The following is a 23,351-nucleotide window of genomic DNA, read 5'->3' on the forward strand; positions in this document are numbered from 1 at the left end:
CATTTGCTCAAAGGAAAGAAATGATGGGAAGCCGGGCATAGGGCAAGGCGAGTGACATTCGGGGTGTGGCGCTGACCAAGAATGTCTATTTGCAAGCTAGCTTGTCTGAGAAATGCCCCACGGGGATGTTTTTGGGGTCTGGGGGAGACTCGGGCGAGGGTTGACTTACAGCGGCCTCGAGAGACTTGGGTCTGTTTCCTGTCAGCCGTCCAGGATTCCTGGGTGGGAACTTTGGCTGAATCAGGCCCAGGAGACTGCGGCGACTGGGAAGACGGCCAGATTGCTGTTCAGCCGTTTTCCTTGCAGGATGTGACATCAGACGCTCAAACCTGTAAGGGGAAGTCACGCATCAAATCAAGCAAACAAACTTATAGAATGAAATAACTTCATGCACGAAGATGTCAGGGGTAAAATATCTAAACATAATCGAGGGTGAAAATAATTTTTAAAAATTAAATATATGAATATATTTTGTATACATACACACATGTTTTTAATCAACTCTAAACAAATTATCAGTTAAATGAAGGACCGTGGATACATTTTCTTTGGATCAAACGCTTTATTATGAGCAGAAATCTAATGTCACGCTGCCACCTGGTGGTTGAGTTATGTACTACCTTCACAGTATAGAGTTAGGTCCTAAGTTAGGTCCTATACATCCTAACTGTTAGGATAAACTCAAGTAAAATCAGAAAATCTTTGATTGACCCGAGGGGTAAATTCAAGTGATAAAGGATTGATAGATGGCTAAATAAACGAATAAATAAATAAACCCGATGCTAAGGACGCCATGGACCCGAGAGGGCGCCACAATTCAAACATTAACCTTCAATATATGATCAAATAAGCGAAGAGATGACCTGACACAATTGAGACACATTCTATCGGTTTTACATACTTGGCTTAAACGTGGGTTTCTTCTTTTTTTTTATACTCTGTAATGAGTATGGGTTCGGAGCATGCTGTCGCAGACTTCGAACAAACAAAAACAACAATGAAGTCTATTATTTTGTTAAAATTCCCAAACAATGGTCTGTCCGTTTCCGCATGCTCCGTCGACTTCCGGTAGATTAATAAAAAAAAGGGGTGGACTCGTGTTATATTAAAGTTAATAACGATTACACCATACCTAAAGCGACAAAATCTTAAATAGTAGTTAATTTGTAATTAGTATAATTACATATATAGTTTGTTTTTATCGAAAATGGTCCCTCTGTTGTTGACTAATGCGTCACTCCATTGTAGAAGTCTTACCCATGGGGCTCTGCAGTGGTACGGTCCGAAACGCCCAGGTTTCCGCGCGAAAAGACGGCCCAGGCGCGCCAATTGCTTTTCTAGCGTCCATTCCACAACACGACCCATGCTAAGGCTGAGCTGCAACCCCGTTCTCACGCTCAGCCGCCTCTTTTAGATTCGTTTAAAGCCATTTTATCTTCCGCTTTTAAACGTTGATTTTATCGCCTGCCAAGCGTCATGCCAGCCAAGACTTCCCTGTCGTTGCCAGAGGATGTCAAGAAAAGGTAGGCTGTCGTGAATAACCCGGATGCTAATTCTGCGTCGTGCTCCAACATTGCCACTTTCTTTCGTTTTTTCGGGGGGAAGTCTTTATTTAATTTCTGTTGGGCTGTACCAAAGCTCGACCGCTACCTCTTCACTGTTTTTGTTAGCATGTTGCCACTTGACCGTCGCGTTAGCATGCCTGTTAGCGCCGCAGCCTGTCTACGCGTGTGTGTGTGCGGGGATGAATTTGGCGCCACTACGCAGAGTCTCAGTGATAAACAAAAGAGATGCTAACATGGCTAAACATCGTTCTAACCTCTTTTTTTTTCTTACCTTCTTTTAAAGGCTGCAGGTTCTGCATGGAGATGGGTCTTCAGACGAGGTGAGTTGGACTGTCAACCAATTTTAACGCTAAACGTGGTTTAATATGAAGCGCTCTATTCAAACGTCTGCTCTCGGTTCCGGTAAATCAACAGGTGTGAGCATTGATGTTAATTGAGGCTTCGTGTAATTGCGAGTACGCCATATAGGTGGTCCTCGGGTTACGACGGACTACCGTTCTTGCCGTGACGTAACTCTCATTTATATGCACTTATAAACTCCATAGATAATATTAGTCAATTCCATGGGTAATGTTAGGCCTCTTAACAAAAATTATGAAATATTAATGTTTATCAATTTGTTTATAGTTGTTAAAATGCACCTCAAGGATCATTATCTCATAAGTGAAAGTTTTGACTCATGTTTAGTTAGCATGAACAAAAGTTAGCCAGCCATATTTTGCTATTACACCAGGTTGACTAATTTTTTGTTAACGTGGCACGCTCCACTTCATCTCTATTACGTCCTCCTCGGCTGACAATTACATGTGGCTCGAGTGTCTGGCTTTATTGCTTATGTCCTTTAGGTGTCGCAGTGGAAAAGGTTATGACCTGTTTGTTTTCCTTTCGACTTGGCTTTTCCACTCTGCCGGGACAGCGCTGCTTCCCTTTTCCCTCCACAATGCATCAACAGCAATTTTGCACTGTCTACATGATTCATGTCGTTCCAGGACGTGAAGGAGAAGCTCAAGCTGGTGCAGGACTTTCTGCACGCCGACACGCAGGATGCCCTCGGCAGCCTCGAGGAAAAGATGAAAAGCTCAGAAATCTCCATGGTAAGCCTCTCTCTCTCTCTTTTTTTATTTTGTCTACATTAAATACCTTAATTTAATTTAATCTCTCATGTCTTTGTTACCCTCTTTTAGGAAGACTACATCTCCAAAGTGAAGTCCCTGCTGGGAAAGGAACTCAATCTGGAGAACGGCGAAGAGACCAACGGCAAAACAAACGGCCTCAGTAACGGCTCCCACAAAGACGAGGACAACGGCATGGATGTGGAGGAGGAAGACGAGACCGTCAAATCACCCAGCGCACGAGGGAAAGGACGCAAGAGCAAGACTGATGCCAAAAGTTGGTTCAAAGCACTTTTCTTTACCCGCATCACTTTTTTAGCGTCAGTTATTTTTCATCTTTTATTCTCGATTTTCCCCCTCAGAGTCTCCAGCCAGTTCCAGGGTGACGAGAAGCGGCGGCAAGCAAGCATCCATCATGTCCATGTTCCCTAAAATGTGCGTTAGTCCAACATAAATTTTTTACTGGCTTAACGTGGGCTCTTTGTATTGTATTTCTAGAAAGGATGATAATTTGAGCAAGATAAATTGGATTTTTGAAAGAAGTAAAATCCTCTTTTACAGTCAAAAGCGCAAGTCTGAAGACTTGAATGGCGAAGCCACAAATGGAGAAACTGAAGTGAAACAGGAAGATTGTGCCGAGGTGAGTCGTCTTCCTGCGGCTCACTTTTTCCACACTTCACAGCCTAATAATTTATTTATTTATTTTTTTATTAACCCCCTCTTCAGAATGTGCCACAGTCCCAGGAGAAGCGTCTGAAAGTGGAGTCTGATGACAAGTAAGTTCCTCAAACACTTTGAAATGGCGCTTCCTTGAATTTGTCACTCTAACATACTTGATTTTGACAGAGCCGCAAGTCCCGAAGAAGTCAAGCCGGAGACCACGACGGTATCTGCTGCAAAGGTAACATGTTGAGCAAAGACGGCAACACAACTCTCACGTTTTACTAGTTATCGAGCATCCAACGTGTTTGCATCAAGCTGTTGTGAAAAACCGAAATGATAAAAATGTGTAGCTTACATTTTCTGTGCTTTTCAGACTCCGCCTCCCAAATGTCCAGATTGCAGGCAATATTTGGACGACTCTGATCTCAAGTTCTTTCAAGGGGATCCAGACACTGCGGTGAGTGTGAGATTTTTATTTTTCTTACCGAGAGTATTCCAATAATTTGATCGCATCCTCAGCTGGACGAGCCCGAAATGCTGACTGACGAGCGCCTCTCCTTGTTTGACGCAAACGAGGACGGCTTCGAGAGCTACGAGGATCTGCCGCAGCACAGGATCACAAACTTTAGGTAAAAAAAAATCTCTTTGATTTTCTACATTGGAACAAAAAAAAAACTATTTTATTTTCCGCAGTATCTATGACAAGCACGGCCATCTTTGTCCTTTTGACGCTGGACTAATTGAGAGGAACGTGGAGCTCTACTTCAGTTGCGTTGTCAAGCCAATCTATGATGACAACCCCTGCTTGGATGGTAAGGATCACACTGGCATTGACATTTATGTAACTCAACGGACACTTGATTAGGCACACTTGCACGATCTTAAATGCACTCATAAAGCCGACGCAGAATAGTTGGAGTCAGTCTTACATTTTTAAACATCTGACACTAACAGACTCGATTCCGCTGGCATTACTTAATTAACTGATTCCTCTTGAGGTGGCGTTCCTGCCAAGAAGCTCGGGCCCATTAACGCCTGGTGGATTACTGGATTTGATGGAGGCGAAAAAGCGCTCATCGGGTTCACCACAGGTATTGACACTGTCTTTTTATTTCCCGTCCGATGGAGATGAACAATTTTTCTTCCCTCCCTCTCCAGCGTTTGCCGACTACATCCTGATGAATCCCAGCGAAGAGTACTCTTCCATCTTCGCGCTGATGCAGGAGAAGATCTACATGAGCAAAATCGTGGTGGAGTTCCTCCAGAAGAATCCGGACGCCACTTATGAAGATCTTCTCAACAAGATTGAGGTGAGGATGAGGGTGCTGTAGAATTTATAGGCGGTCCCAAATTCTCTGCTATTATTAATTGGGCTTTTTTTTTTCCCGCCGTCAGACCACGGTGCCGCCGCCGGGCCTCAACTTCAACTGCTTCACCGAGGACACGCTCCTGCGCCACGCCCAGTTCGTGGTGGAGCAGGTGGAAAGCTACGACGAGGCAGGCGACTCGGACGAGCAGCCCATCATCGTCACGCCCTGCATGCGTGACCTCATCAAGCTGGCCGGCGTCACGCTGGGCAAAAGGTATCACTTTGTTTGGGGGGGAGGGGTGCTCCGCCTTTGGGGTTGCTTTTTAAGTTGCGACTCCTGCCGATTATTAAAGTTGTAGCTTTTCTTTCTGAAGAATTTATTAGCGTCAAGTGCTCGCTAACGTCTGCCATTCCTCTGACATTTCCTTATGCAGCATGCTGCTGTACTGGTAGGTAGGCCTGAATGCATTAATGGCTTGTGTGATGGGGGGGAGAAAAAAAATCCATGCTATTGTTTTGTATGGCTTCACATAGTAGTCGTTTATGTGCACTAGCCTCATTACGCCATCTGGTTTGTCATTCCAAGGCGCTCCGTGAGCTGAGTGGCGCAGTGCCGCGCCCACATAAATTTATTGTTAGCCAAGGCAACGAGGCCTTTCGAAAAAATATCGAGACATTATGGCGCTAGAAAGCAACGTTTTGGGAAAAGCTCTTTGTAGGGCGAAATAGCTTTTGAAGGAATAAATTGTGTCACAAGCACATGTAGCAGTCAGGAGGATGGAGTGTGTGATTTGCCTCAAAGGTTATCAGCCCAGTGTTGCCATGGCAACTAGTACATGGTCTTTGAATTTGGAGTCTGCCCCTTCTCGCATCATCGTTGTTAGTGTGACAGTGTTCAAATTATTTGGAAAAGCTCGGATTTGGAACCTTTGGAACAATACACAACAAAGACAACAATCGCTGAGGCATACTGTGAGAAGATATTAAGAATAGTGACAAAAGAAGAAATCGATGTTAGGCTAAGTGTTAGCTTAGCTGCTAGTGACATTTCATTTGTAAACGCCTGTCATTGGGTGACATAACAAATACTTAACACAACCAGCTGCTGTTTGTGTCGAGCATCAACATGACTCAAAAAAATATAATCAGTCTGCTACTCTTCATTCCGCAGCTTCACCGTGTCTCGCTTGTGTGGCGTTGCATGGCTGGACGCTTCTGATGATTGGGCCAATTGCTTCATCCTGTGACATTACATTCCACAACCACTAGAGGGACCTAAATAACCAGTATTTGAACCCAATTTCGATTTCAATCAGGCGAGCTGCCAGACGACAGGCCATCCGTCACCCCACCAAGATCGAGAAGGACAGCAAGGGTCCTACCAAAGCCACCACCACGAAGCTGGTCTACCTGATTTTTGACACCTTCTTCTCGGAGCAGCTGGAGAAGGACGACAAGGAGGCCATCGCCAAACGGCAGCGCTGCGGCGTCTGCGAGGTGAGGCTCGGCGGCCTGATTCCCCAGATGTATGTGGAAACCTTTACGATGGTCTTCTCTTCTTTTTTAAGGTTTGCCAGTCTCCAGACTGTGGCAAGTGTGCCGCCTGCAAGGACATGATCAAATTTGGAGGAAGTGGCAAAAGCAAGCAGGCGTGTAAACAAAGAAGGTGAGCGTTAACGCACCTTTGCGATCTCAGTTTTATCACGTGTAAATTTTGAAGTTAGCGGCCCATCGATAATCAATGTCTTCATCGATCCAGGTGCCCAAATCTGGCCGTGAAGGAGGCGGAGGATGACGAGAATATAGAGGAGGAAGATGTCCCGGTGAAGAGCAAGAAAGCATCTCGCGTGAAGACCAAGAAGCAGACTCAGTGCAAGCTGACGTGGGTCGGCGAGCCCATTCAGGTAAGCGTTGACGCGCTCGAGTGTGTCACATTCGACACTCGGTGCTCATCTTTTGGTTGCTTCCAGTGCGAGGGCAAAAAGCAGTACTACAAAAAGGTCCGTGTGAATGATGAAGAGCTGGAGGTCGGCGACTGTGTCTCCGTTTCTTCAGAGGATCCTTCCACTCCCTTGTATCTGGCTAGGTAAAGTTTTTAACCCATGGTGGGGTTTTTTTTGTAGAGTATGTTAAAAAGAATTTTCAATTTCTGTTGTTCTGCACATTGTGCCTTCTGGTGCTCATCTTGCCCACCAGGGGGCAGTAACCCAAAACTTTACAACTGATTCGTTAAGCTGCAGTAATAGTTTGCCTTGCACGGAGGACTAAGAATATATGTTGTCATCGTGTCTTGACATGTTTTCTTGTCCACCAGGATCACGGCAATGTGGGAGGACAATAACGGCAAGATGTTCCACGCCCACTGGTTCCTCCGCGGCACGCAAACTGTGCTCGGCGAGTCGTCCGATCCCCTGGAGCTGCTCTTGGTGGACGACTGCGAAGACATGTCTCTCAACTACATCCAAGGCAAAGTTAACGTCAGCTACAAGGCGCCCTCCAACAACTGGTCCATGGAGGTGAGTCCGCCTGGCTGAGGAGTCTCCTCCTCTTCTCTCCTCACGGCTGCTTTTCACGCATCAGGGCGGGATGGATGACGACGTCAAGGTGATTGAAGACGACGGGAAAAGTTTCTTCTATCAGTTCTGGTACGACATGGACTTTGCCCGCTTTGAGACGCCGCCCAAGACCACGCCGTCAGAAGACTGCAAGTTCAAGTGAGTGCAAGCATTTAGTTAACATTCCTCCACTCGACTGTAGTCTCATATTTCTTCGTTTTGTCCGAATAGGTTCTGCAGCAGCTGCGTGAGGATTAAAGAACGTGAGGAGCGGGAAACGCCTTGTGCCTTTGAGCCACTGGATGAAGAGCATGACTCCAAGGCGCTCTACGCACTGGCCTGCTTCAGAGGCGAGCAGTTCAAAGTGGGAGATAGCGTCTACTTGCCTCCAGAGGCCTTCAACTTCAGGTGACCCACAAAATAGAGGTCAAGTTCTGATCATCACACTTGGCGCAACATCATTGCTGACAGTCTTCTGTCTCCTGTCAGTGTGAAAGCAACCAGCCCGGTGAAGCGCTCCCACAGGAAAGAGGACGTGGACGAGGACTTGTACCCAGAATACTACAGGAAGTCCTCGGACTATATCAAAGGCTCCAACCAGGACGCCCCCGACCCGTTCCGCATCGGCCGCATCAAGGAGATCTTCTGTCACCGGCGCAGCAACGGCAAGGCTGACTCGGCGGAGGTCAAACTGCGACTATACAAGTTCTACAGGTAACAGATTGACTGTTTTAAAATTAAAAAAAGAAATGAAAAAACTCAAATGACTCTTTCCTCTGTTAGACCGGAGAACACCCACAAGGGAGTGAAAGGCAGCTACCACACGGATGTCAATCAGCTCTACTGGAGCGACGAGGAGGTCACGGTCAGCATGTCCGATGTGCTGGGACGCTGTCACGTGGAATACGGAGAGGACCTCACGGAGTCGGTCCTAGAATATTCCAACGGAGGACCCGACCGCTTCTATTTCCTGGAGGTACAGTCGAGTCAAATTTGCTGAGTCGGGATGAATTAACGCTTTCCTCACTCATTGAAAGCTCAAATTTCCATGCCCCCCTTTTAATTGTCTTTTTCAGGCTTATAATGCCAAAACCAAAAGTTTTGAGGATCCTCCAAACCACGCTCGCTCTGCCACGTCCAAAGGCAAAGGAAAGGGCAAAGGAAAAGGTAATAAATAAATAAGAAATAATCAGCCAACATTTATTAGTTGGTGCTTTTTATTTATTTATTTATTTATTTTTTAACCCCAATCCAGTCAGTCTTATATTTTTATTTCCAAGGTAAAGGCAAAGGGAAGTCCTCCGCCGTTCAGGAACCAGCGGAGCAAATCACCGAAGCGCAGACTCCCAAGGTGCATAAATATCGCACTCTGGACGTGTTCTCGGGCTGCGGTGGTCTCTCCGAGGGCTTCCACCAGGCTGGTACGAGGTCCCCCTCCCACCCACATGCTTACTGGTCCTGATCGGGCAGGTTGGCGAACGTCCATTTTCCTATTTTAAAGGCATTTCCGAGACCGAGTGGGCCGTGGAGATGTGGGAGCCGGCGGCGCAGGCCTTCCGGCTCAACAACCCGGGCACCACCGTCTTCACAGAGGACTGCAACGTATTGCTCAAGCTGGTCATGTCGGGCGAGAAGACAAACTCCCTGGGACAGAAGCTGCCACAGAAAGGCGACGTGGAGATGCTCTGCGGTGGGCCCCCCTGCCAAGGCTTCAGCGGCATGAATCGCTTCAACTCTCGCACCTACTCAAAGTTCAAGAACTCGCTGGTGGTCTCCTACCTCAGGTGCGACAAACCGGAAATGAAGCGACTTGGGAGATGAGTTGAAGGAATGCCTAACGTTTGGTGGTCTTGCAGTTACTGTGATTACTACAGACCAAAGTTCTTCCTGCTGGAGAATGTGAGGAACTTTGTGTCCTTCAAAAGCTCCATGGTCCTCAAGTTGACCCTGCGCTGTCTCGTCCGAATGGGATACCAGTGCACGTTTGGAGTCCTGCAGGTATTTTTTTTCATTGACTTTATTATTTTTACTTTATGGCAAATTGACACGGTCCCTTTGGAATCAGGCGGGTCAGTACGGCGTGGCCCAAACTCGGCGTCGAGCCATCATCCTGGCCGCCGCTCCCGGAGAGAAGTTGCCTCGCTATCCGGAGCCCCTGCATGTGTTCGCCCCCAGAGCCGTCTCCCTCAGCGTAGTGGTGGACGAGAGGAAATACGTCAGCAACGTCACGCGGTAAGTTTCCCCACCCCCCATGATGATGATGCCCTCATCATCAAGTTGTGTCGTAACACCACGTCCTGCGTACAGCGGCAACGGCGGAATCTACAGAACCATCACCGTCCGAGACACCATGTCTGACCTGCCAGAGATTCGCAACGGCGCCTCAGCCTTGGAGATTTCCTACAACGGCGAGCCTCAGTCTTGGTTTCAGCGGCAGATCCGTGGCACGCAGTACCAACCTATCCTCAGGGATCACGTCTGCAAGGTGAACCCCCCACGCTGAGCCGCACATCTCCTCCATTTTTATTTTATTAATTTATTTTTAATTTGATTTTAGGACATGAGTGCTCTGGTGGAGGGCCGCATGCGCCACATTCCTTTGGCGCCCGGCTCCGATTGGAGAGACCTTCCCAATATCGAAGTGCGCCTGAAGGACGGCACCAAGACCAAGAAGCTGCGCTACACACACCCGGACAAGAAGAACGGACGTAGTGGCACGGGCGCGCTCAGAGGCGTCTGCACCTGTGCCGGAGGTACGCACATCCTCAAGTAGCTCTTTTATGAAGTCACTCAGATGCTTTTTTTTTTTTTTGTGTGTGCGCCCCTGCAGGAAAGCCTTGCGATTCAGCCGACCGACAGTTCAACACGCTGATCCCGTGGTGTCTGCCTCACACGGGAAACCGCCACAATCACTGGGCGGGGCTTTACGGGAGGCTGGAGTGGGACGGGTTCTTCAGCACTACCGTCACTAATCCTGAGCCCATGGGAAAACAGGTTAAGAAAATTTAAGCTCAGGCCAGGAAATTAATTGATCTTAAATTTAATTTTATTTTCACAGGGTCGCGTTCTGCACCCCGAGCAACACCGTGTGGTCAGCGTGAGGGAGTGCGCACGCTCTCAGGGGTTCCCCGACACGTATCGCTTCTTCGGAAACGTCCTGGATAAACACAGACAGGTGAGCAACCACGCCAGCGGTTTGAGCCACCGTGGAGAAAGTCGACGTTAATCGCCATCTTGTTGTCTGTGCCTGGCAGGTGGGCAACGCCGTGCCCCCGCCCCTCTCCAGAGCTATCGGGCTGGAGATTAAGAAGTGCGTCATTGAAAGAATGAAGGAAGAACAGACAGCAGGTAAACACCGCATTGTTAAAAAGTATCAAAGGAACAATTTAGCTAAAATGTTGCTTGTGTTTTTCTCCAGAGAACATCAAACAAGAGAAGATGGAGGTGTCTGATTAGGGTTCTTCTCTTGGCAGCAAAACGTGGAGATGATTTTGTTAATTCATGGCTGGCACGGTTACCGGTCAGAATTTAAATGTGCTTTTAATGCCTGTTAACATGTTGGACAAATTGTATGTAGTTTTTATATGTAATATTTCAAATAAAGCTCTTATCACATGAATCAGGTGTCCAATTGGATATGACAAAAGGTAAGCAGAGCTGCATAGTTAGCATTAGTCCCCCTTGAATGCTGTTGATATGGTGAGAGGTATTTATTTCCATGATTGTTGTTTCAGCAAGGCAATAAATGTGCTGTATGTTGACAAAAACTTTCACAAAAAGTGATAACAATGATCTTTATTTAGGTAACCAGCCATATTTTAGCACAGTGACAAAACACAGCCTTGTGATGGAATATCCCGAAGTCCTCAGTTGTTTGATGGTCTGCAAAGAGAAAATAATAGCTCTCACTTGTTTTGAATCTTTTAACACCCAAAGCAGTGTCAACTTACTTGGCCCATTCAACGTTGAGAATAAGATGATCATATCCAAATCCTGACACGGCCACAATGGCTCTGGCAGCGTCCTCGCGACGGACGAAACTGATGAAAGCGAAGCCCTGCGACGCGTGTGCACGTTTAATTTCATGTTCTGCTTGTAGAAACTGCGAGGGTGTGACGACTCACCTTGGACTGCCCGGTGTTCTTGTCTTTGGCCAGGTAGATTCTGGAGATGGCGCCGAAGGGTCTGAAGAGCTCCTGCAGATCGGTCTCACGTGTGTCCTCCGACAGGTTGGTAACACGGATGGTGGCGTTGTCGTCAGCTACGCATATGTTTTGAGTTATTTACATACATTTTCAGCCGTTTATTTTATCTGTAGCTTACCTCTGCGGTTGGGCTGCATGGATTCCCCTCTGCGTGTACTCCCGTCCCTCAGGCTGGGGGGCACGTACTTGCCAGTCTTGCTCTGTGCAGGCTGCGCGGGCTCTGGCTCGGCTGATTTGAGACAAAATGGATAACGTGACTTTTTTTTTAGTTTATGGAAAATGTTAAAATGGCTAACTACATTGGACTGATGACAAAAAACAACATCTGTCTTCCATATGTTTTCCCCACGTTAAGGTCCAAATGAAGTTTACCAAAAATCTTCTGGATGCCCTCGCAATACCTGAGCCGGCAGGCTTTTCCTTGTCGGAGGTAGACAGGCCGAGCTGCTCGGCCAGCTCCTTCTGCATGGGGCCCAGGGTGTCTTTGTAGGGACAGCGGGTGGTCCAATGGTCGCCTTTGCAGATACGACAAGACACGATCTTCTGTCCTTTCAGCTTGTTCATTGGGTCCTCATCTTGGTCTTGGGCATTCAGATCCTGCAGGAGGAGACACTCATCAGACCAATATGCAGAATCTCCTGAAAGCAGGAGTGGATCTTCACCTCTTTGCTAGAGATGAACGTCATGAAGACGTCATCACTGACGGTGGTGGTGGCCACATTTGGACCCGCGGCGTCGAACTCCGAGTTGCCGAATTTCTTCCAGTTCTGAAGGTGAGGGGAAAAAAATTCAGTCACGTGTGCTTCATTTCCACTCCGCTCGGACCTGTTAAAAGCCCACCTTCCTTCTCGCCACAGCTTTGGAGGCTTTCCTGGTCTCTATCTTGATCGTCCGCACAATCTACAAATTATACGCATGTCACTTTTTGTTTAGCTATGCCGGAAAACATTTCTGATTTACCTTAAACTTCTTTCCATCGTCGTCGATTTTATACTCTGTAAGAGTTTTGATGTTTCCTTTGATGGTTTCCTTGGGAGGTGGAAGCGTTCCTAACAAAAGGACATTGGCAGTCCGACATTAACTTTATTACCAGTTTAAACTCCGACATTTCCTTAATTAATAGTGTAACCCATAAATATATTATAACTATGATCCGAAAATACTTTAATAACATTGCTTATGCTTACTACATTGCATTACGTCACATCCCAGACCATATGTCTGCTTCTTTTCTGTTTGCGTCAAATGTACCACTTTCACTATTAGTATCAATGACATGCATAAAGTTTATGCCGTAAAGGGGAAAAAAATACACGCATAGCTTAGTGTCATGCACGTGGAAATGCTAGTCGCTTAGCTGGCAACGTCCTGCCGGCACAGAATTACGATTGCGCTTACTACTAGCATGCTAACGATTCAAGCTAGTTTTACCTTCATCTACTTCCTCTTCCACTTGGTCAGCCCAGCTGGGCTTGGAGCTGAAGGGAAGAATGGAGTAGGTTATTAAGTTTGGAGTAAATAGAAGTTAAGAGATTTTTAGATGAAAACACTCACTCGTCGAACTCGATCGACGGCATCCCGTGTGTTCAGCTAGCTTAGCTACAGGACCGTAAAGACCGGAAAAGCGCGAGGCTAACTCTGACATCACTTCCGGTGTTTGAAATAAAAAATAAAAGTTTCCTGGTCCTCGCTTTACGACGTAGTTATGTTCCTTACAGTGCCGGTGTAATGTCGGGGTCGGAGCAAAATATATGCTAATGAAGTAAAACGGCTATAAGGTAAATATGTTTATGAAAATTAATTTTGCAAATGGGAAAAAATGTTAAGTGTTTTGTGCCACAGTGCGTCGTACATAACATTCATAAACGTCGTATATTAAAGACTGCAATACCTCAAACGCGTTTTTTACGAACGTGGTGTAAAATAAGATCAAGCTTGAATTTAGGGTAATTTTTATTTGGAAAAAAACACATTTATAACCCTTACATTCCTGCTTATTAGCCTATTGAGTTAATGCTGTGATTCCTGTTTCAGAAATACATAGCACTAGATTGCAATTATTCATTAAAACTGTAAAACTTTTTACAATGCAAGAAAAAAACTAATTTTTAAATATATTTATTAGAAATGAACATTTCTATAATTGTACAGGGAATAATACAACAAACTTGTCCATCCTGCTTTCTCCAACAGTCAATGTAGCTGAGTCAAACATGCTCAGCCTTTTCCCTTCTTGCGTTTGAAGCCTTGCTTTGCACCTCCGCCGCTTTTCTTGTTAAACGGCGCTTTACTTTTCTTGCTCTTGGACTGAAACGCTTTACCGTTATTTGTCTTTCCACTGAAAGTTCTCTTTCCTTCAAATTTGTTCTTGTTGCCAGGTCTATTTTCCCCGGCGCTCTGTTTCTTTTTGAATGGCTTTCCTCCAGGTGACGGCTTCTTCCCAAATGTTTTCTTTCCGACGAATTTCCTCTCCCGATCGCCAAATTTCTTTGCCGGTTTATCCTTGTAATGTCCGCCCGGGTTTCTTCCTTTAGTGCCTTTCTCTCGGCTGGACGCTTTATCAGCATAGGGCTTCCTCATCTTTTTGGCGGGTCCTCGAGATCCATCGTTGCTTCTCCGCCTCTTGGCTCCAGCGAACATATCTGAAGATGAAGGCTTTGGTAATATGCAAATTCAAAAACAAGCGCTTGCTATAGTGTAACTGTTACTAACCTTCATCCGGCTCTTCTCCCACAGCCTGCCTGTAGTACTCGGCCTCGTCGTCCGACTCCACCGCCGTTGCTGCTCGGTCGTCCTGCTCACCTGGATCCTCCACCTCGCTGTCTTTGTCCTCGTCACCTTGTTTCTTCTTGAGGCCCGCCAGGCTCTTTTTCCTGTTTGCAGGTAACGTTCAAAGGTAGGTTACATAATAGTCAAAACCTTTGGCTAACATTAGTGAAGTTCTGCTCTTATCCTACTTGTGCTCCTCCTTTTGCAGTTTCTTCTGAGCCACGTTCTTCTCCTGCTTCTTCCGGCGCTCCGCTTTGGCCTTCATCTTATCCTCCTTCCTCTGTAGGATCTCCAGGATTTCCTCCTCCGTCTTGGAAACTGTGAGGAAAATGATCCTCAAATAAGTACGTTCCTTTGGTTTCGCATCCACATGAAATATCTTTTGGTGCATCAGTAAGCGTTTACTTGTAGTGAAATCACAGATTTCATAAAGACGTTGTCATCCTCTGCACCACGACTGGCGGACCGAGCCGGCCGACGGGACTTACTTGTGGAGTGATACATGATGTTTCCCTCTGCCATGCCGTCTTGTATCTTGATCAGCTGCAGAGTCATGCGAGGTCCAATCTGCACATACAAAAGCTCTGAATTAGAAAAAAAAAAAACACACAAAATGTGTTTTCTTCCAGCATACCTCCGTCAAACGGATGGCGCTCTGCTCGGACGCCATGTTGCCGCGACCCGAGTACACCTGAGGCAGCTCGGTGATGTTGTGCTCGCCGTCCTGCTCGGCTTCGCTCTCCGAAAGGTTCGCCCCTCTGGAAACAATAACATGGATCAGATGAGGAATTTGTTCGTTCCTAATGTCTCCACTTACTTTATCATCAGCTCACTGATGTCCTCAAATTTGCACATGTTGGGGAACTTCTCCTGCATCAGCTTCTTGACGCCGCGGCTCATGCCTACCGGCACCACCTTCAGGCTGCTGCAAGGTAGGACAACAAGAAAGTTTGGATTGTTAGGGTTTTGAAGATATCAGAAACATTGTCTGCGTTTCAAAGTGGTGTGGAGGCCCATCAGTACGTTTACTTTGAAAATGAATCACTGAGCAGTCAAGTTCAGAGTTTGTCATCATCTGGGCCGCCACACTCTCTCAAGAATAAATTATTCTGCCATTTATCCAATAGAAAATAAATAGTACAATTGGGTCATCATCATGTTCCATACTATATTTGTAACTTTGAATGTGTGTGGCTTTAAAAGGAGATCGTAAATCAACTTACTAGTGGCGAAACTCGATTTCCTGCGTCTCCTGGTTGTAGTTGAGCAGCACGCACCTCTTGATGGTGTTGAGGCTCACCTGGCGGGAAAGAAAACTTGTCATTTCTCACAAAAACTTAAAATCTGTGCATTAAATGAGTACCAGGCTGAATAATCAGTAAGCGTTTACTTTTTAGAAATCTTCAATGGAGAACTCAGAAGACTATACTGTCATCATTTTAGTCAGCATGGTTATATACGGAAGGCTGTAAATACTGCCACAAGCCTGTTCGGGCAAGTCGTCCTTAAATTAAAAATTCTCATCATACCTTGTGCACATTAATGGAAGGGAACATGTTCTGGAACATGGTGGCCATCAATTTGATGTGCATGCCGTCTGATCCAAAGTTGTTGAGGATGAGTAGCGGGTGGTGCGTGAACTGTTGCCCGTGCATGCGATGCTTCTTCAGTGACGAGACCACGTCTTTGACCAGAGTGTACTGCAAAGAGGATAAGACTTACTATTGGTACCAATGCAAATTTAATACAAATTAAAAATTAACAGTCGAGTGCATCAGTGCGTTTACTTTGAAAAACATCACTTAGAAATCAAGTAGGAAAAAGTGTCATCACTTGCACCATCTGTTCTTCTCATGTTTAGGGTACAAACAATATTTACCTTGAGCACTTTAAAATAGAGCATGGGCCCTTTGGGTAGTCGAGCCAGCCTCTGAAAATGACAAAAAAAAAATGTTAGCATGAACTTATTTCTACTTGGCACCAAACATGCTTCTTGTGCTGTCACCATTGTGATGCTGCTTGGCGTCTTGCTGAAGATGATGAAGTGTGTCACTCCGATTGGTCCAGCGACAGTTACAAAGTCTTTCAACACATTCTTTTTTCGGACCTGGCTCAAGTGAGGATCATTTTGATTAGTGAATGTGACAATGCGAAATGTAAGATATAGTAACTTAATAAATCAAACCTTTAATTGTTCCGCAGTGTAAGGGTCCATGACTCTCCTGACATCCATGATAAGCTGAGCCACGTTTTTCCCCACTTGGCCCCGATGGAAGACGAACGAGTGGGGGACGGATCGGTAAGACTCTTCAGCCACATGTTGAGCTTCTGCTCGAGACTTTTTCTGGTTCTTGGTCTTAAAATAAAAAAAGTATTGTTACATATTGAATCTTTTGACGACGTTGTAGTAGCAAGGCCTGACATACCACGCTTGATGTTTTAACAGTAGCACTACGTTTATTTCAAACATCTAACTACAACATTAACAATCAACACATGAAAAAAAATCGTGTCTTGTTTAGTACACAAATGCAATCTCAATAATCTCAGTTCACTTTCGGCCAACTCTGGAGCTAACATGCTAGCACATGGAAAAGAGGCTACTTACCTTTGATTTGCTCATGATTACGTGAATCGTACTTTGAGTACAAATAAATTACTTTACTCTTTAATATACAAAACATATAACAAGCAATCGACCATACTGGCTATTTATTTTTCTTTTTTAAACCGACTACACATAGAACGCTATCGAGGCTTCCCTCGCCATTCCGTCCACATGGTTCCAATGCGTATCACATACTAATATGTCCGTGTTTCCACTTGCGCGCTTGACTGAAGTTCCTATCTAAGGCTAACCGAATGCTCAGCCAATTTTACTAATGCTGTGACTTTTTGTTGTCGAAATAATGTGTTCATAGTCGTAATATAATATGCTTAACTATTAATGTAGTTTTAAATTAATTGTTTTTTGGTTTAAAAGAAATAAATAGTTGAGTGTTACTATAATAAACTTCCGGGTAATGTGCAAAATACAAATACTTAACATGTTTTGTGGGGCCAGAACAGTGTTAGCAATGACTATAAATACTTTATATTCTTGTTACTAGTTCCAACAAAACATTATTAAAATAAATTAAATAAAAGGGATTCCCATTCTGCTCATTCAAAAAACGTTGTCAATTTTTTTAACATCATTTTTATTGTCATGACCAGAAACAGTAGTTGTAACTCTGAACAAGAGCCCAGTAAATCTAATCACATTAGAAATTGAACTGCAAAACAAATGTGATCAGACTGTACTGTATATCAATTGCATTAATATAATTGGAGTGTGTGAGCCTTTCAGGCAACTTTATATTGAGGGAGGAGACTCATCCCAGAACTCCTCCAGTAAGCAAGCAGCTGGAAGGAGGTGTCTCTTGGCAGGCATACATACTTTGTAATTAGCCTTCTCCCTTCATTCAACATCCTGTACAGGCCGTGACCTCTGCACACAAACAAGGGGCTGCAGGACGAGTTGCAGGGTGTCATTCTTCTCCATCGCCCCATCCCTCCACATTTGCCCCTGGATCATATTCTTCTAATTGACGGAGAACATCAGGCAGTTTTCAGGAGGATTGTTTGGATCTTAAAGAACCAACGACCAGAGTAAGTTTTTAATTACACAGCAATGAATGAATGTATAGTATTCATAATACACTTTGATTTGGCTCTTATGCTGAATATTTTTATGATATGATATAATATGATTTTTATGATATGGTAAATATATTTTTTTTATTAAATCATCTTCATTTAACATGATTTGAAGACATATTTTAAACTACACTCTTATAGATGTAATACGCTGATGTTAAAATAGTTTCCTCTCAAAAATAAATCTCAGAATTCACTTGCAAACTCCTCGAAAGTGGACTTTTTGTTTTAAGGGTTTGTCAACATTGTGCATTTACGATGTTGACCGTGACAAAGTGTCCAGCTGACTGCAACATGGAGGTGTGTGTTGATTTTGGATGCCTTAGTCAGTAAATCTCTGCCACTCTTGTTTGTTGCCACTTTGCAAGGAGACATGTGGTCAGCACAAGGCACGGGAAAGTGTTTAAAACTCTTAAAAAAAAATTGGCCTTGTAAATCGACACAATTGCTTGTTGCTAGGCGGAATATGTGCAGTGGAGTCTATTAAATATTGAAACAGAACAAGGCCACATTTCGCTACTTTGTATTAAATATAAACGCAAATAAAAAGACTCATCATCTTCTCTTTTTGTCCTTCAAAGATGGAGCACGCAACATTAATAGGACTGATTATCCTCTTGCCATTAAGTCTGGACTTGCTCCAGGTCAATGGCCTGAGATCCATTAGAGACACCACAGGGAGTCATTCACCGAGTTCCTCGGATGTCAAAGCGGGCCGTTGCTCCTATACATTCATCGTCCCGCAGCAGAAGCTATCCGGAGCGTTGTGCCTGGATACGAAAACCGCCAACCAATCAGAGGTGGTGGCCTTACGGGCAGAACTGAAGCGGCAGCAGGAGCAGCTGGAGAACCTGCAGACGTTGCTGGAGCAGGAAGGCAGCTTCATCACCGAGATGAGAATCCTGCGTAAGGAGAGCAGCGGCATGAACGCCCGCATCGCTCAGCTCTACAGCCAGCTTCTGCACGAGGTCATCCACAAGAAGGACCAGGCCATGGAGCAACGCAGGGCGGAGAGCATCCTGCTCAATGCGACAACTCATGTGAGTAACACGATCAAATATGAATGAAAGTTTCGCGAAAGTAGTTTCGCCTGGGTCGTAAGTGAAAATTACAAATTTAAATATTTTTAAATATATAAGGCAATTGTGAGGTTACTTCCGGTCCTAGCATGAAAAGTTTGATCTAATGGTGGTCTCCTATTAGGCGCTGCAGGTGTCCAGCAACTTCAGGGAACTGGAGAAAAAATACGGAGTGCTTACATCCATGTTGACCTCCCAAAGCCAATTAATTACCCGTTTGGAGAGGCAATGCCAGTGTAAGGACAACTCTCAGTCTGACCTGGTAAGAACGTCATTTTCAACCCAACCCTTCTATCTTATCTAATAATTGCAACATTGTGACCTCTGCAGATGCCGACGGACTCTCCAAAAAGCCGCTCCGGTGTGCTGCTTAATGACAGTTCTGAAATCAGCAATGATCTTCAAAGGGACCAAAGTGCTCTGCAGCAAGACAACCCTTTGGAGGCACTTCTGATTTCCAGCACCACTGTCAGTCCTTCAACAGCCCAGCCTGTCATTAACTTCCCTGTCACCAAGAGCCCAGGTATGCAAAACCGCATATGATTCATAACTCTGGTTTAATTCCGTCTTTAATTCCTCTGTCTGCCCACCATGATGGATTTCAGTGCTCAAATGTCGTCGGGGTCGGTGACCTCCTCGGGGGAGAGTCTTATCTCTCTGGGGAATGCCAAAACAATGTCAATAGCAGCGTGCAAAGCTTATCAGAATGTTTGAAATTAGTAAGCTAAATAGCCTCGTGTGGGAGGCATTCCCCCCATACCGAACTTCTTGTTTCTTCTCCACTTTACATGAAAAAAGTGAATTCCGACAATGAAAACAAATATCGTTGTTTGCTGTGACTCAGGGCCATGGCGGGACTGCAAACATGCGTTGGAATCCGGCGAGACCACCAGCGGCATCTACCTTCTGCGCTTGCAGAGCGCCAACCGGCTCCTCCAGGCTTGGTGTGAACAGAATCATGCTCATGGAGGCTGGACGGTCATCCAGAGACGGCAGGACGGCTCCGTCAACTTTTTCAGGAATTGGGAGCAGTACAAGGTAATCTTAAACCGTTCACTACCATTGACGACTAAGATCTGTTTTAACTGGTATTTACTTTGGATTTCTGTGGCAGCCAATCCAGTTTATTTTCCGTTTGATGATGTCACTTTATTTCAATATCGATCCTCTGATGTATTACAGCATGGCTTCGGGAACCTGGACGGAGAGTACTGGCTGGGCCTGGAACACCTCTACTGGCTTACCAAGCAAGCCAAATACAAGCTGCGTGTGGTTCTGGAAGACTGGCAGGGCCGGCAAGCGTTCGCCGAGTACGACAGCTTCCGGCTGGAACCGGAGAGCGACTGGTACAGACTGCGCTTGGGTCAGTATCGGGGCAACGCCGGCGATTCGCTCTCGTGGCACAACAACAAGGCCTTCACCACTCTGGATCGGGATAAAGACGCCTATACAGGTTCGCATTGTTCACGTCGCTCACCTACGCAAATTTGAGGCTTTATTACTTTCTCGGGGTTTTGTCGGCAGGTAACTGCGCCCACTACCAGAAAGGAGGCTGGTGGTACCACATGTGCGCCCACTCCAACCTCAATGGCGTTTGGTATCGGGGCGGTCACTACCGCAGCCGCTACCAGGACGGCGTCTATTGGGCCGAGTTCCACGGCGGCTCCTACTCGCTCAAGCGGGTCCTCATGATGCTCAAGCCCGTGTAATTTCTTTGCATCACACTCGTGGGAGGGAACGTGTGTGCTTGCCCGCTGACGAGATCGGCCTTCCCCTTTTTGCTGCTTTCGAGGTCCTCCACTGACATTCGCTTATTGAGTTACTGCCGTGTTTCCCGCCATATGATTTTTTTTTTTCATGATTTCAATCGTGTAGAACGCAATAAATCAAATGACCTAATAAATCCAATTTGTTCAGTCACCTGGAAAAAATGGATACATTATTTGTCCCATTTTCTCATCACCTCAATAAATGCTAATGGTTTATATTCTATTATATTTTCTACTTCATATTATTCTTGATTTTTATGATACATACGCCATTGTGCAATCGGCCTCCTCCTTTTTTTATTTTTGCTGCTTAGTGTCATGATTTTGCCTCATATTTTTAGTTATATTTCCTACCATACAAATTTAAATGACCCCCACCCTCAAAATTGATGATTTTTTTTTTCAAAGAATCCCTGAATCATCGCCAATTTCTTCACAACTGGCTTTTTTTCAACCAAATTTAAGGTTTCTTGTGAAAGAGGGCGTTGATGCCTTACTCACAAGCTTGTGCAATTGAAGTTAGACGAGGTGTTGTTATAAGGAGACTCGCTGGGGAGCTTCACCTAATAGTCCTGAAGATGGCCATCATATAAACTATCAAGAGTCTCTTCATTTATTTCTGGAAGGATGGCGCTTCAGATGTTGGTGGCCGTCCTCCTATGGGCTGCATTAAATGGTGAGTTTTAACAGTGACGTTGAGGACATTCTCTCTAAAAACAGCACTTTTGGGTAAAATGTTTGAAGACATGCTCCAAGATTTCCCTGACAAACATCATTTGTTTTGTTTCGTGTTTCAATGTGTCCTGTTAAATGTTATGCGCCCATGCCTAAAATTGACCTTTGCTTCTCCAGCTGATCCAGATCTATGGGAACAAGTTTCCGAGATGAAACTCTTCTGTGAAAATTATCCCATGCTGACTGAGATGATTGACATTAGGGATATGCCGTCTACTCAATCAGTCTACAAGTGTTATTCCTTCAATTTCCGTTTTGACAGGAAGATGTCTTTCTTGATCGCAGTGCTAAGAGTCCCTTCCACGGAAGTGGAACTGCCACAAGGTTATTATCATTATTATTATTTTTATTATTATGATTATTATTATTTTAACTGCTGCCAGGTGAACGTATAACTTAAATTGCATGGACCAAAATATTGGGGTCACAGCTCTTTTAATTGAGTCATTCTAAAAGTTATGCGTGAGCGCTCTCTAGTGTTTCACCAAAGAATGACAGCCTAATTCTGTTCTTTTTAATTAACACCTCGCTCGCTGTTTTTCCCTCGATGTCAGTTTGTCCTCTAGCGCATTCGTACTTTAACTTTGCTGCCACAATATCCAAACCCTGCTACGAGAACATCACTCTTATTTGGGGCGAGCTTTGGAGCGAAACACACGGAGGCCGTGACGTGAAAAAACTGTATACTGTTGCCAATGAGACTCTGAAAGAATGGGACACAAAAGAAGAATGTTACACTGCCAACTTCTCCCATGAGGCATGTTATGTTCTGCCTCCCATTATATTTTACAGTGAGTACAGTGCATCGACACAATATGATTTTTAAAAAATGTGATAGAAATAACATTTCATTCAATTTGCAGATACTTCAGTTATGGTGTGGATACATGTCAAGCCCGATTCTGCTCCCATGTTGGAGGACCGGTTTCACACTCTTATTTGTGACATTCTCATGTTGAACCTTGTGCAAAACCTGACCATTAGATGGCTGGAAGGCGGCAGAATCATAAACATTCAGAACTCTTCAGTGACCCAGGGGAAGATCTCATTGCCCTTGGTCATCAGGATGAAAAGAGAATCAACGTACACTTGCCAGGCTGAGTACATCCTGGGCAAAAAAGTCACCCAGCGGGAAGCTTCCATTAAGCTCACAAGTGAATGTAAGCATGCTCAATCTTTTCCGATGCAATTCCATCACTCTTCTGCTTCTTCTCCTGAGCATTATTACGCAAAGCTCTCTGGGATGGGGTGTGCAAGTCTACGCATATTTTCCCGATAGCAGGGTGAAATGTTGAGCCTCCTTTTTTGTTTCTCTTGCAGCCCCCGACAGCAGTCCAGTCCCCGACAGCAGACCAGTCCTTGTGCCAGTCATTATAATTTGTGTGTTGACATTGTTTGCAGTCCTCGCCCTGATCTTTATCTGTATCAGCAGGAAAAGAAGAGGTCAGCACAGTTTCACGGTCCAAAGTGACAATATTGGGTTGGAACAGGCTTGCAACATAGATGATTCAGACCGTCGAGTCACTCAATGTGGCTCGATTTAACTTTTGAGCCTCCCAAAAACGCTCAGTGTGCTGAGGATTGCAGGAGGGGTGGAACAGGGCGAGCTGGATATTATTCAGTAAACTTGGAAAATGCCCAGTCATTGGCAAAGCATCGTTTGAACAACAATCTCTTACAGGTTTACCTCTATAAAATATATATGTTTTAAGATCATATTTAATATTTTGTTTTGGATTGATTATTCTAGAACATCAACCTCCACTTTAATGCTGTAAACTCTGGTTGTCTTCTATTGAATGTACCACTTCATTTTATTATTGTATCAATATTTTATTATTGTCTTTTGAACTGGACCATTTGACCAAATCACGGTTTCCATACACGTTTC

General features: G+C 45.0%; 6 protein-coding genes across 21 annotated transcripts in view; 3 read left to right on the forward strand and 3 right to left on the reverse strand.

Annotated features, from left to right (window-relative positions):
• LOC148384089 (uncharacterized) overlaps nt 1–2,019 on the reverse strand; it is a 29,652-nt gene extending 27,633 nt beyond the window's left edge. For 5 of the 14 annotated variants that reach the window (XR_015853220.1, XR_015853223.1, XR_015853219.1 and 2 more), the window contains exons 1-2: nt 1,837–2,012; nt 170–329 (exon numbers count right to left, since the gene is read on the reverse strand). Coding sequence is in view for 2 of the 14 variants with exons in the window: in XM_088356778.1 (XP_088212904.1) it covers nt 170–316 (147 nt within the window). In the remaining 12 variants the exon portion in view is untranslated. Of the gene's footprint in view, nt 1–169; nt 330–901; nt 1,051–1,836 lie in introns of those variants that run through there. The other 9 variants (XR_015853228.1, XR_015853226.1, XR_015853227.1 and 6 more) reach the window with 7 other exon arrangements.
• dnmt1 (DNA (cytosine-5-)-methyltransferase 1) lies at nt 1,290–10,823 on the forward strand. Its single transcript, XM_088356768.1, has 34 exons — nt 1,290–1,523; nt 1,849–1,885; nt 2,555–2,659; nt 2,750–2,954; nt 3,040–3,112; nt 3,239–3,317; nt 3,404–3,453; nt 3,524–3,578; nt 3,714–3,797; nt 3,860–3,969; nt 4,034–4,152; nt 4,339–4,431; nt 4,499–4,650; nt 4,736–4,923; nt 5,966–6,146; nt 6,218–6,315; nt 6,409–6,553; nt 6,620–6,735; nt 6,964–7,165; nt 7,230–7,363; nt 7,436–7,612; nt 7,694–7,918; nt 7,988–8,180; nt 8,281–8,371; nt 8,485–8,625; nt 8,706–8,988; nt 9,061–9,202; nt 9,270–9,436; nt 9,512–9,689; nt 9,762–9,957; nt 10,035–10,198; nt 10,263–10,379; nt 10,459–10,552; nt 10,623–10,823. Exons 1-34 carry the CDS (start codon nt 1,477–1,479, stop codon nt 10,658–10,660), a joined length of 4,479 nt encoding a protein of 1,492 aa, XP_088212894.1. The 5' UTR covers nt 1,290–1,476; the 3' UTR covers nt 10,661–10,823.
• Nucleotides 10,824–10,984: 161 nt separating this feature from the next.
• On the reverse strand, nt 10,985–13,076 carry eif3g (eukaryotic translation initiation factor 3, subunit G). Its single transcript, XM_088356776.1, has 10 exons — nt 12,964–13,076; nt 12,841–12,887; nt 12,370–12,458; nt 12,250–12,309; nt 12,072–12,176; nt 11,811–12,006; nt 11,528–11,638; nt 11,329–11,465; nt 11,155–11,261; nt 10,985–11,086 (listed from the first exon to the last, which is right to left on the reverse strand). Exons 1-10 carry the CDS (start codon nt 12,984–12,986, stop codon nt 11,071–11,073), a joined length of 891 nt encoding a protein of 296 aa, XP_088212902.1. The 5' UTR covers nt 12,987–13,076; the 3' UTR covers nt 10,985–11,070.
• Nucleotides 13,077–13,511: 435 nt separating this feature from the next.
• Nucleotides 13,512–16,979, reverse strand: ppan (peter pan homolog). Its single transcript, XM_088356769.1, has 12 exons — nt 16,787–16,979; nt 16,364–16,534; nt 16,184–16,285; nt 16,058–16,108; nt 15,708–15,878; nt 15,402–15,478; nt 14,996–15,103; nt 14,813–14,936; nt 14,667–14,745; nt 14,367–14,496; nt 14,122–14,282; nt 13,512–14,051 (listed from the first exon to the last, which is right to left on the reverse strand). Exons 1-12 carry the CDS (start codon nt 16,799–16,801, stop codon nt 13,627–13,629), a joined length of 1,614 nt encoding a protein of 537 aa, XP_088212895.1. The 5' UTR covers nt 16,802–16,979; the 3' UTR covers nt 13,512–13,626.
• On the forward strand, nt 14,635–20,941 carry angptl6 (angiopoietin like 6). 2 transcript variants are annotated; one of them, XM_088356770.1, is made up of 10 exons: nt 14,635–14,926; nt 15,007–15,110; nt 16,381–16,477; nt 17,659–17,829; nt 18,459–18,917; nt 19,081–19,218; nt 19,287–19,479; nt 19,801–19,994; nt 20,139–20,409; nt 20,481–20,941. In XM_088356770.1, exons 5-10 carry the CDS (start codon nt 18,459–18,461, stop codon nt 20,663–20,665), a joined length of 1,440 nt encoding a protein of 479 aa, XP_088212896.1. In that variant the 5' UTR covers nt 14,635–14,926; nt 15,007–15,110; nt 16,381–16,477; nt 17,659–17,829; the 3' UTR covers nt 20,666–20,941. The 2 variants fall into 2 exon arrangements, with proteins under 2 accessions (XP_088212896.1, XP_088212897.1); XM_088356771.1 differs by lacking the exons at nt 14,635–14,926; nt 15,007–15,110 and adding an exon at nt 16,201–16,294.
• A 324-nt stretch (nt 20,942–21,265) lies between these two features.
• LOC148384096 (uncharacterized) lies at nt 21,266–23,146 on the forward strand. Of its 2 annotated transcripts, none has more exons than XM_088356774.1 (5): nt 21,266–21,401; nt 21,723–21,784; nt 22,015–22,251; nt 22,324–22,620; nt 22,781–23,146. In XM_088356774.1, exons 1-5 carry the CDS (start codon nt 21,385–21,387, stop codon nt 23,002–23,004), a joined length of 837 nt encoding a protein of 278 aa, XP_088212900.1. In that variant the 5' UTR covers nt 21,266–21,384; the 3' UTR covers nt 23,005–23,146. The 2 variants fall into 2 exon arrangements, with proteins under 2 accessions (XP_088212900.1, XP_088212899.1); XM_088356773.1 differs by having other exon boundaries at nt 21,287–21,401; nt 21,578–21,784.
• The last annotated feature ends 205 nt before the right edge of the window (nt 23,147–23,351 follow it).

The sequence above is a fragment of the Syngnathus floridae genome, chromosome 17 (genome assembly GCF_059516105.1).
Source record: "Syngnathus floridae isolate MCC-2025c chromosome 17, RoL_Sflo_1.0, whole genome shotgun sequence".
Lineage (NCBI taxonomy): Eukaryota > Metazoa > Chordata > Actinopteri > Syngnathiformes > Syngnathidae > Syngnathus > Syngnathus floridae.